Source organism: Aplidium turbinatum, chromosome 16, assembly GCF_918807975.1.
Source record: "Aplidium turbinatum chromosome 16, kaAplTurb1.1, whole genome shotgun sequence".
NCBI lineage: Eukaryota > Metazoa > Chordata > Ascidiacea > Aplousobranchia > Polyclinidae > Aplidium > Aplidium turbinatum.
In genome coordinates this window covers 11,638,525-11,651,594 of record NC_137487.1, presented here as the reverse complement: position 1 = coordinate 11,651,594, position 13,070 = coordinate 11,638,525, and the positions used below count along the sequence as shown (strand labels likewise).

At 34.8% G+C, this 13,070-nt stretch overlaps 1 protein-coding gene across 1 annotated transcript; it reads right to left on the bottom strand.

Moving 5' to 3' along the window:
- Positions 1-8,860: 8,860 nt before the first annotated feature.
- Positions 8,861-11,488, bottom strand: LOC145785766 (uncharacterized). The gene is made up of 7 exons (XM_082597472.1): positions 11,316-11,488; positions 11,037-11,170; positions 10,745-10,859; positions 10,464-10,606; positions 10,157-10,295; positions 9,899-9,967; positions 8,861-9,748 (listed from the first exon to the last, which is right to left on the bottom strand). Exons 1-7 carry the CDS (start codon positions 11,365-11,367, stop codon positions 9,270-9,272), a joined length of 1,131 nt encoding a protein of 376 aa, XP_082453598.1. The 5' UTR covers positions 11,368-11,488; the 3' UTR covers positions 8,861-9,269.
- Between the last annotated feature and the right edge of the window lie 1,582 nt (positions 11,489-13,070).

Below are 13,070 nucleotides of genomic sequence, written 5' to 3'. Positions count from 1 at the left end.
TTTTCAGCAACCATGCCCACTCGGTTCATCACATCTTGGGTAGAGGCGGGCGGTGTTTGTCAACAACCAACTTAAGCCGGGTGTCGAACCAGGATTGCATTATTGGAAAGCCATTCTACCATATTTCTGATTTACCGATACAGTACTTATATTTTCACTTTATAACATTAAAGGTTCTTCTAAGCGTATAGCGTTACAATAAACATAGCCTACATTCCACGCTTTAAATTGGCTGGCTATTAACTAGAATGCATATTATCGAATGTCATTCCATTCCAAGGTTTATAAGTAGCTTTCTGTCAATTTAACTAAGTCTAAAATTCTTACTTACCCCTATGGCATATCTCTCTACGCCCAGCTCTTCCAGCTCCATCACTGTAGCTAAGATAGCTCTGGTTCCAGACCACTTTCCATCAGTGAGAAATATCATGACTCTTTTTAGTTGTTCAGATAAGCTTGTTTCACCATTTGTCTTAGAATACCTTAAAACAGGTTTTTGATAAAAATACGGTACAACAAAACGACATTGATTTTAGGTAGAATATTATTCAATATTTTATACAAAAAAAAATCAATATCTTTCTAGCAAAAAAAATTAACGTTTTTAATAGTTAAATACATGTAACATGATATACGTTCTTCTGGTGTAAACTAAGCAGAATTATCACAAGATGTATAAGGTGATAATCTGCTTTTATTCCGACGTTTCGTCAATCAGACACGACTGACTTATCTTATGTACTTATGGAAGCTTCTGAAAAAAATTGGCGTATCTTAAATGAAATTAAATTTTTGCCGTCTTTAAAAAATCCCTTGAAACTACGTGAAATCTCAAGTTTAGTGTACCAAGTATCTTGTGATGATTGCAATTTAGTTATGTTGGCCGAACAAAACGAGATCTTAAACCTCGCATTAATGAACACAAAAGAGCTTTCAAATGTCAACGCCCGAAAAAAAAAACAGCTCCCTGCATGCATGCCATAACTTTAGATCATACAATAACATGAAGCAATTTTAAAAGTTGAAAGTGATTATCAAAAACGAGTATTTTCTGAAGGTTGGTTTGTCAATCAAAAATGCCCCATGTACTGAATTGTAATGATGCATCTCTTTTCCTACTATTAAAAAAAAAAACTGTAAGTGCTTGTCTGGTGTATTTAAATCGGTTTTATGCTGATTGAAAACTGTGCAGTAGTGCGTACACAATTTGATTCTTCGTGACTCATACGGTTTACTCTCTCCCCGCTCTGCCGTAATTTCTAGTTTCACAATTTGCGCGCGATAGTTTTTGTTTGGAAGTTGAATTTCATTTTGCATGTTTGGTTGGTTTACAGCAACAGAGTCCTATGTTTTGCCATGCTAACCAAGTAGGCACTACCTGACCTAGCCCTTTGAAGAAGTCAGTCATGTTTGATTGACAAAACCTCGGGACGAAACGTCGGAATGAAAGCAGATTATTACTTTATACATCTTGTGATAGTTCAGCTCTTTACAAAAGTCAGGGTATGTATTTGGATACATATGTTGCTAGGAGATGAGGAAAATCTGACGCAAATCTCTTTCAATTAACTTTTAAAAAGTTATAGGCCTATCTTCATGACTTTTTGTCATTGCATTTGATTAGGAAAGTCAGGGACCTCAGAAGGAAGTGTTTCAGTGTTCCACTGTGTACCAAAAGCTCGTAACAAATTGCTAAAACCACATAAAATCCGCAGCATTGGGCTAAAACAGATCTTTTTATTTATACTTGTGAAATATGTAACATACATATATTTAGCGACATGATTCAGAGTCCGAGAAATATTGCAATTCTTCCCGATGTATTGAATCCGCATGATGGCAGCTTGGAGCTCTAATATTTTAGTATATTTGTTCAAAACATTGCGTGGATCAATGTTCTTGCTGCAAGGCACCACTTCAATCTAGAAAAAAATTAAACATATGTTCTGAAAAATCAGTAAATAGGATGCATCACCCATCACTAACCATCCAGCACTACAGTTATACTCAAAATATGCAGTCGCTACTTTGAAAACGTCAGAGATTAGTCTCTTTATGTATTCAACAAAGCTATGTCTGAACACAAAACTAAGACGGCACAAACAAAAAAACTGCTGTTTTGCACACGACACCACGGTTGCTTGGTTGTTCTTTTTTATGCCCAGAATGTTACGTAAAAGGAATGTATTCAAAAGAAACAGTGTTGAGGTTGTCTGTAAACAGGTTTAGTAAAACGAAATCAATCAACGTAGATTGCCTTGTGTTAATTGTTGGCTTACCTTTGTTCTACTGGATGCAATGTAAAACATTTCAGACATTTCTGCAGTAAACTTCAACATTTTTCGGAAAAGTTCTCTTCGCATGCTGCTTGAACCATCAAGCACAAATATTACTTGGAATCGACGGCCGTGGCACTTTTCTATTTAACAAACGAAAGTGTTTATTTTCCCGCAATCCAACGCGGAATTGTGTTACAGTAAAAGTTTTTACCATAGAAACAAATCAATCAACTTATATACCCTGGAATTTTGTGCCTGTTGATACAACCGACGAAAAGCAAGTAGCCTGCTGTAGGTATCCACCAAACTTAGAACTAACTTGAGTACTTTATATCTAATGTTGACCATCAATTGAAGGAATTAATGAATGAGAAGAAGCTTTATTCAGTTAGAAAGCTTAGAAAATACAGTACTAATCTTGCAATGATTTTTATTAATACCTAATTGCTCAACGTCTAGCAAAGAATCTAAGTTCAGAATCTAGGAATTGCTGCTTCAAGTCATCGAATCTTTACATTGGACATTCACTTTTGCTTGTGTTGGTCGTACTGTTTGCCTACCACTGCAATTCGAGCTAATAAAATGAGGCAGCCTGAATCCCCACAAGATACATGTCGGGCCTTTACAAAGTTTAAAATTTAAATTACGCAAGAGCAAGACAAGAACTAAAATAAAAATTTAAACATCAACTAAATTTAACTTCTTTGGTTAAGTCTTTCATAACCTAAAAACTTACTTTGCAACTCATAAACTTCTTTTGGATCAAACCTGAAAACAAGTACTTGGTGTCAACACAGAGCGTGCTAGAATAATATTTTAGAAAATCCACTACCACAAGAAATTTAAAAACTTCAAGCCTTCCGACGATGGAGCTACTTTAAAACTCTTGAACGCATCTTAATTATAATTTAACAACAAGCTGAATGCAACCCAAGTTAAGATTAATATCAATCAGGTAAATGCATGCAACCGATTTGATAGCATGCACTTTAGTGTGGTTTAACGCAAGAATGTCGAACTCCTGAGATGCTACCAAATATGTAGGCGTAGGATTGTGGTAGGCTACTTATGGGCAGTCTGGCCAATTTATTTCTTTAGCTGACTTCTTTTAGCCCCCAAACCTGTCTAAATTAGTCAATGCAATTCAGGTATAAGTGAGCGGTATTTTCAATGTCGAGCTCAGTCATATATCGAACCAGGGTGAAATGGTTTGAGGCGAAAAGTTATCTCTATTAGGCCTTTCCTCGGCTAGAATAAAGTGCTTGCTTAGCGGTTAGCGGCATGCAGTAAGAATGTCGGAAACATTTGATAAATGGAAATTTTATCATCGAACAATGGATAATGCGATCAGACTATTTTCAAAACAAAGACTCAGAAAGTAATTCTATCAAGACAAAGAAAAAGACTCAATCTCTGCCAAGTGCCAATACCATATCAAATACTTTAGTAGATTATTTGTTTGGCGTAGGTTTGAAGCTAAAGAAAGCCATGTCTCATTTCTAACATTTCCCATATAAAACCTATAAGCACTAATCAGGTAATCAGGGATATCTAGAAATCAAATATGGAATGTCAAGCTACTTCTCAAGAATGTGTGTTAGTGTTGACTTGGTGACCTCATAAGGTCTTTCGCTTCCTTCCTCTCTCTCTTCTATGTAATGTACCAGTGTATTTGTCGTGATAATTTGAGAAAAAAATAAACCATTGATTGATTGATTGATTGTTGCCAACTGTTGTTCAAAGCTTCTGCAAGAGTAGTGTTTTACAGTAATGATGCTTGATGCTCAAGTCTTGCACGTGTAAATTTGTTTTAAAAATTAATTTTTATCGAGGCAACTTTTATCAAGGCATCAAACCGTAATAGTGTGTTCACATTTTACAGACGCACAGATCTTTTTAGCAAAGAAAAATATGATCACTTGACACATAATACAGTCTATTTCTGTGGTGTAGCCTACTTCGAGTTTTCTTAAATTATTTTAGTTTCAGATGCTCAGTACAATGTAGGTATTGCAAACCTGTAAGTTCTTTTAAGATGATGTTCTACAAATAAATATGCAGATATCCTTGCAATATGACTTTGTTATAAATTGGTTAATACTAAATTTGTTGCAATCTCAAAATTTTGGGCTTGTTTAAAATAGTCAAGATCTAAGTGACTACTAACCTAATTTTAATAAAGGATTGCTGATTGAAATTTTAAAAACATTTGGCAACAGTTTTTCTTAACGCGATAGATGGCAAAGCCTACTTGGAAATCCCATTTTTCTGATCCCTTGAACCCAATAACGAATGAGGCTTACCAAAATACCAAAATACGTACCATTTGCTGTTCTTGCTACATTGTGAACTACTATGTAATCTATAATGCAATGCTAGATACATCGTTGATAATCTTACGCCGCACGGTGACGCTACAGATACGTATAAAAACAACGAAACTTACAGAAAAGCAAAAAAAAAACATTTAATAGCCTACGCTTATTTTAAATCAACTGACCACCGACTTGTTCTGCAAGCGGTGATACAAGCACCTGTTGATTTTTCTTTGAGTAAAGTTAACACGCTTTAAAGCAGTGTTTAACGTTTGATTTCGTCCATGCATGTATTATTATTGTAGGCTATGATAAAAAGCTTGTAAGGTACGAACTGCATAATTGACCTGACAATTATTTCAGTTTATACTCGTTAAAAAATATACAAAGAATAAAATTAAATCCCTAAAAGCAAGCTACTGTTGAAAAACATTATATTTTTTCCACAAGCGTTAGATACATGCATGAAAGTCCAACTGTGATTAGTCTTTGCTATTGCCTTATTTCAAATTTATCAATGAAAATCAAACTGCCCAACAAACAAGGTTTGATTGGTATCAAAAGTTTAATTGTATTAAGGTTTTGCAGTATGTGTAACCGAAAGTGTGAATCTTGCACAAGTTTGTCTAAATTCAGTTGCTTCTACTTTTTACAAAAAATTCTACTTCATGATAGGCCAAGTTATTTCGTTTCAAAAGCAAGCGAATTATTGCATTGTCTCTTGCATGCTTCCTACTGTAAATTACCACGACATTGGCTCTAACTTCTTTCCATGATTGGCTGCTTGTAGTCTTTGTTTCCAAACAGGATTCCCACCTGAACACACAACAACAGAAAAACAAGAGATTTCAATCAAAGATGTTGCTCACAAGCGAGATAAATCCTATTCCCATTCATATGGAACGAAAAATAAATAGCGTGGTCTTCCAAATAGATAGTCTACTCATCGTTTCTAGCACTAGTTGCTACGTTCATCTGATGAAATTGAAAGTAAAATTAACAACAAACAAGATGGTTTATTGCTTCACTGACGTTTCGCGCACCATGACAATGCGCATCCTCAGAGCGAATAACATACAAAATAAAATTTCACCAGGTTATATACTGCAGTGCGATTGAAGGCAAGAAAAAATAAAACACGCAATATTTTAAAAATTGGCCAATGATGTGTGAGCGGTTACTTTCCACGTTAAATTACGTAAAAACTTCCAACAATAAACAAAAATTCGAAGCGGTGACGACCAACAGAAAAAGTGCGATTGAAGGCAAGAGAAATAGAACACAATGTTTTAAAGATTGGCTAATGATGTGCGGTTACTTTCGACGTTAAATTACGTAAAATCTTCCAACAATAAACATAAATTCGAAGCACTGAAGACCACTAGAAATTCGAGACAAAATTAGATTACAATAACATTTCCAACTGTGTTTAAGTACTTAAACACAGTTGGAAATGTTATTGTAATCTAATTTTGTCTCGAATTTCTAGTGGTCTTCAGTGCTTCGAATTTATGTTTATTGTTGGAAGATTTTACGTAATTTAACGTGGAAAGTAACCGCTCACACATCATTGGCCAATTTTTAAAATATTGCGTGTTTTATTTTTTCTTGCCTTCAATCGCACTGCAGTATATAACCTGGTGAAATTTTATTTTGTATGTTATTCGCTCTGAGGATGCGCATTGTCATGGTGCGCGAAACGTCAGTGAAGCAATAAACCATCTCGTTTGTTGTTAATTTTACTTTCAATTTCATCAGATGAACGTAGCAACTAGTGCTAGAAACGATAATTGTCCTGATGAACACCCAAACTTTTCAGTATTTAGTCTACTCATGTTAGCCATTTTCTTGAAACACAGCTATAATGTAAATGTCAATCAGCTACTGGGCCGAGTGGAGAAAGCACTAGCACTAAGTTCAAAAAGACGTCTGGTTGTTAACTAATAGAAACCACTCTGTTGAGTCTTGGCATGGCACTTGACATGCTTGGAGATGGACACGAAAATTGGATTCATTGTCGTTCTGTTCATAAATTTAAATTTTTAACTAGCCTGCCTGCATAAGCCCGAATATCACAAAATATGAATTCGAAAAACCTTCAATCTAAACTAATTTTCAAAAAAAACAACTTTAAAGCAGCTTATCGATCACCTAAGGACAGCCCGGTTAAAAAAACTTTTTAGTTTATTGTATGGCAGTCCAATTTTTTTTAAATGTAAAACAATGTATAATAATGTCTATGAGCAGTAGACTACGTCAGAATCTAATGCAAGGGCTACTTATCAAGTACACCCTCAAATTCAACATGTTGTTGTTCTCTGTGATCGGCATAAACATGAAATTTGTTTCCTCCATTGGTCAGTGATCCAACACTATAAGCCTGCATGACATTCTTTCAAAAAGTATTGAGGAAGAGTTATCGGATTATTAGGTCTCAAGGTCAAAAGCTTGATTAAACTATATGTAAAAGTTTCGCATTTCTGCGAAAGATAAAGTATACCAGGAAACCATGCATTTACGAAACAAAACAAACCGAATGACAATGGAAATTTTCAAATGAAGGCTGTGATTACGTCACACCAACATTCTTTCTTAGGTCCATCGACTCTTATCCTATTTGTTCAGAAAGTTTGACTGAGTAACAGCAGCAAAACATAATAATATTGTATCGAAGTGTGAAAGGTAGGCTACAACTTTACCGCTGTTGTCTGCAAACACAGTTGGGACAATGCAAGCAAGGAAGAAAATCTTCAAGTGACGGATGTCAATCATTTTTTTCTCTTTCCTTGCAAAATTCTGGGAGACTTGTCTGATTTGAAAATGCAAATATCAAGATATTATGCGCTTTTTAGCGTTTTTAGTAAACACTATTGCTGTTAAAAACATGGAACTAAGCAACAAGTGTAAAAAGTATAAGTATTCTGTTTCGGTACTCTGAATCTACACAAGTGTTATTCAGTGAATCTACTACTATTAACTGTTTTTCAGCAAAAAAGGTACGAATGTTTCTACCTTTAAAAAGATCTAGCTCACATTTAAGCTTAAAGACACTTTTAGCCTATTTCATCCGGCTTGGTTGCTTTTGCATGCTTGCGCAAACAACCGCACAAAATCCTTCAGGCTATTCGACACGTATTTTTAACCAATCTTTGTTGTCAGTGTTGTCAAGAAACAGAAAACACTTCCATGTCGGGAGATATACGGTACTGCAAGTTACAGACGGTGATGTTGTTGTCCGTGCAAACAACAGTCAGAGAAACAATGCAAATACGCCAAGTTTTGCTGCGCACTTTACTGCAAATAGCTTTTGTACAACCCTTTTTTAATTAAAAAAAAGCTTTTCAATAGCACAGCTGCATGGTTATTCTATCTAAAGTTTTCATTGTGCATTCTTGTAAAATTTTGTTTTGGCAACAAAATCTCATTGCTTTATTCTACCAGAATATTTTAGATTGCTAGCTTCAACAACTCTTGCTAACATTTTGCTACATCCTTTGCTTGGTAACTTGACCATGTGCGGATTTTTATTAAGTCTTTCTGCTTTTTGATTTACTATGCATTGAAGAAGACTTTAGGTAAAGGAACATAACAGACAACGCTATTACTCAATTATCACTTAGCACTTGAATGCAAAAAATATTGTTTTTAATATGGTCGCCTATTAGTGGTTGTTAATGGATTTAGTGAAGACAACTGTCTAACGTGATTACATAATTGCAAAAGATTTGCACTCAAAGCAAAGCAAGAAAACTCGGTTAAAGTGTATTCATTGGGTAGCAATCCATTTCAAGTTAGTCAACAGGGATTTTTTTCTAAATGAAAATCACCACTTTGAATAATAATTAAAAATAAAATTATTTCTCCTTTTTTAAAGATTTTATTTCGTTGCAATAACTCCCGATGCATGCTTTCACTGTAGGCTACTGCCATAACCGTTCGGTGGCTTACTTCAAATAATGTTATGGTGCTATTTATTGCCTTTCAGCGACAGGGCTCGTTTAGAATTTGTATCAGATTTACGATGACGCCACATTTTTACCAGACTTTTTCTCACTGCGTTATGCGAGAAAGATTACAATCTGTACGGCTTTTAAAGTCTTTGTCATGACCCGACCTGGAATCGAACCTAGATTTCCCAGCACTAGAGCCAAAGGCGGTAATCACTCAGACACTGAGCAAGTGCGTCAAATGATACAGTCACGTCCTGACAGTACAGTCACTGCTAAATTGACAACTTTGCACAGTGATTAGCAGGTAAGATTTTCAGTAATTTTTTTGTATTTCGGCAATGAAGATAATCAAAAAATAAAACAGATAAAATCCAGAACAAGTTTATTCTTTTATGAAATACGGCATCACAGCTCGAATAAATAAGAATTAAAATCAGCCGGCAGAAACACAAGCACATCATACTGGGCTTAGTTAAATCAGAAATATATAGCCTACTGTAGACAAGGCTTGGTATATTATAACGAAGCTTTCAGATCACGGCTACAGCTTATAGGGGCAAGACTACATGTATTATTAAAATTAGTAAAGGATACTTTCTCTGTACGACAATAGTGATAAAAATTAATATGATTTCAAACAATAAAATCACGTTTAATGTATGATTAATTCACAGTGATGAGAACGAAAGATCGTTAAAACAAAATCCCAACAGTACAACGCTAGCCTACGTCGAAGATTTTTTCAAGACTGTGCTCTCATGGTTATCTACTAACTGAGCCGATTCTGCCGATAAAAACTCAATGTCAATATTTGACATATTTTCTGGCTCTGACGCTTCTGAATTGTCTCCGGAGAGATACCTATTAGAGTTCTGTGAATGATAATTCGACGAATTGCTTGTTTCTGTTGAAGGATCCTCTGTTTCGTCAGGTACGTGCGTTTCCTCTTCTTCAGTGTAAGTATACGGCTCGTACGGATAGTATTCGTATCCGTGATATTCATATTCTCCCTCTTGGAGTTCGGTTTCAGTCTCTTCAATTTCTTCTGGAAGATTTTCTTCGTTTGAATCAACTTCAACAGAGATTCTATTGAGCGTGGGTTCCTCGGTTTCAATTTCATTGCCATGGGATTCAACGGAAGTTTGCTCCGAGCCCCAGAATCTCCTCAAAGCGGCGTTAGCGTTTTCTTGCAAAAAGGCAGTCCCTGAAAAACATAATAAAAACATGAGTATTTTTTTATAGAAACCGAAATAAATACATAAAAAAAAAAACTTTTGAATGCTTATCATTTGACAAATATAAATAAACAGCTACTGTAGGTCTCTAATTTGATTAAATGCTTGTAAATACTTACAGGAGATCATGTAGTTGCTTTCATCTGTTTCTAAATTGAACAGTGTGGCAATGGAGACATACTCTTGATCTGTTGAAATAAAGCGCTGATTTAATATGGGAAAAATTAAATATTTTTTCATTATTTTTTAATTTAAAATCTTTTTACAACAATTCCAGTTATAAAATAGACTACTGTTAATGATTTGATATCGCCAGCAAGTATTGCAGTTACATGCATGATCTATAAAAATACTGTATTAACATTAATTTAACTTACATATATCTGAATATGACTGGCAGACATTTTCTTGCAATGGAGTTCTGTTTTCATTTTCAAATGGTTGTTGAGTTCCAGGAATAATATCTCCAGTTGTTATGTCAACGCAAAAGAAGGACATAGAATTTCTTTGCAAGGCCTAAAACGAATAAGGAAATGATTAATAAAAGAAAAAAATCCTGTTGATTTGCTTGTTGTTGCAAATATAATACTATAGACGAAACTTTTGATATTTATATTTTAAATGTCAAAAACTCGCAAGCAGGATTATCAATTTAAATGAACAATATTATTTCTGCCTACTTACAGTGAAGCTGTTGTCTTCTGCGCAGATTGGTTCGTACTCAAAGGGGATATCAACCACAGTTGGCCACTGTTGTAAGAAAAGGTCGTAGGCTTGTTGCTGCAGTTGGCACACTGAAAAGTCTTCGGTTGATTCTTCAGACGGTACTGAAATGAGAAAAAAATTAACATTAGTATTTCTTAGTAAAATAGGCAAATTACCATTGCTTATACGAATGATGAAAAATGTTTTAAATGTTGTTAAAACATAAAAAAAAAAAAACGAAAACACGATTGGTAACTCACCACAGTTTAAACTTTCTTTGCTCTGCAAGTAGCTTCTTGTTTCTTCTCGTGGTGCTCCTGTGTTTGGGTCCACACAAAAGCAGTAACCAATGTCTTGGTGAGAGCATTGGGCGTGCTGAAAAAAATAAATTCAAATTTAGAAATCACAAATCTAACGTAAGCTGACAATTGCTGATAAATTTGAATATTTACAAAGTATTTCTGACTCTGAGCAAAAATAGTAAAAGCTCGTCGGCTTTTTGAGCTTATGGAGAACAACATCAGTAAACCTATTTACTTTCACTGTATTCACCTTCCATAAGACACCATCAGCTTCACATTCAGGAACATAGGTTGGCTCACTGACTATCCTCCCGGTGCTAGCAATGTCCAAAAGGACTTGCTCGGATCGGTCTAGGCAAGGAGTTCGCTTGATGGTTGGAGCGCCTAAGAGACAAACAAGATTAGATTGAGAAGAATGTTATTCTATTTTATTTCAATTGTCAAACTTGACAAAGCAAAGTATTTGCAGATAAGACAAATTGACTTTTCTTTTTGAAAAATCAATAATAGCCCTTTCATAACTATTTACCTTGAGCTGAAAAGAAGTAACAGAAAGTGGTGAACAAAACGACGAACTTCATTTTTGCAAATATTCCAGCAATACCGATGTAATTTTTGAAGAGTTGAGTTTACCAGTTACAGAAACGATATGCTAATGCAAACAAATTCAGTAATATCCGTTGCTTGTTGCTAGTTTGTCTAAACGACTTCGAAGAGATATGACTTGAAAATATCTCGATTTCCCTTTTTATAGCAATACAATCACGTGTTTCTTTTTTCTTAACTTTTTCGCTGAGCCATATTTGCTTCGGCTCACGCCCGCGTCTGGCTGAGCTTGAAAGGTTGGAGCTGTTGTCGTTTTTTTATTGAATGCAATTCAAGTTTGCCGAACGAAAAAATAAAGTACATAACACATTTTCACAAATGAAATATCCAACTAATGACTACGCAACAGTAACACCACGTTAGGCTTACGATTTACAAGGTTTCTTCGTACTCAAAGTTAAATATTTCAGAAAAAAATAAAAATTTACACTTTGTAGGCTATAGTCTATCACAGTGACATGAAATCAAACAACATGGCGGTTTATTCCTTATTTCAGCAAAACAAAAATCAAAAAAATAAACTGAACGTTTTCAGCTTCCCTGCCTTATCTCAAATTGAAGAATAAAACTTACAATTGAAACATATTCATCATAGTAAAGTATACCATTATTTTTACACAATAATTTTGAAAATGAACAACAAAACTTTGCATTGAAAGAAAGCGACTTCATAAAAAGTTGTTTCACATGTTAGTGAGATATGTTCTCTTTGCTAAAAATTTAAGATAAAAACACAAATGTAAACTTTTTGTAATTAAAAAAATGCTTTTTTAAAATCATCAATTAATCAAGCCTCGCCCTATTCACCAGAAAAGGCAAGCCCTATTCAGTATACAGAAAATCCATGTTTTCTTGTCTCGTTTTGTAAGTATTCGTAAATCAAAAGGTCGTATTTTACGAAACCAGTAGCAAATGACGTCTTTGAAACGGATCCGTTTTGAGACCATTATACATGACGTAAGCAAGTTGTTTAAACTCACAAAGTCGCATTGAGAAACGAAAGACTAGATCTTGAAATATATTACGTAGCCTACTTTATGCGGAAAAGCAAAACAGTCGGTGTAAGTTACAAATGTTTTTATTTCTTTTTTTAAACGGGAGGGAAAGTATTGTGTCACACGACATCTTATTATTGCATTACGTTCCATCAATTTAACGCTTTTGGTTTTTTAATATTTTAGCGTGTGTCTGAACATAAAGTGCAATGACAATTTAATTGATTCGACATGACAAGTAATACATTCGTATTAATAGAAGGGAATGTTTATTAAAAGAATAACTTTGCTTTCGCGTGCGATACGGCCATTTTTGCTTGGATGAGTCTCGCCGAGACGAGTGATAAAGTTGGTTTATCAGACATTCAACAGGTTTTTAATTGTTTGTGATCCAGCACTAATAATCAACTCCAATTTAGTAAGATCTCTTTCCAAGGAAATTGTAGGCTGTGCGTTTATTACAAGCAAAGCGTCTTGCATTGGCTCACAGACAACTGGCTTTAATTCAAAATAATTCAGTAATTGGATAATACAAACGCTCATACGAACATCGCACATGTAGGATACTGTAACGGTTTCAAAGAGACAATTTATTGAACACATGCCTAATTGTGTTGTGCCGTTTGCTGCTGAACAGGCAGTATTTATCTGTTTCAGCCCCCTTGATAAAGTCAGTCATGCTG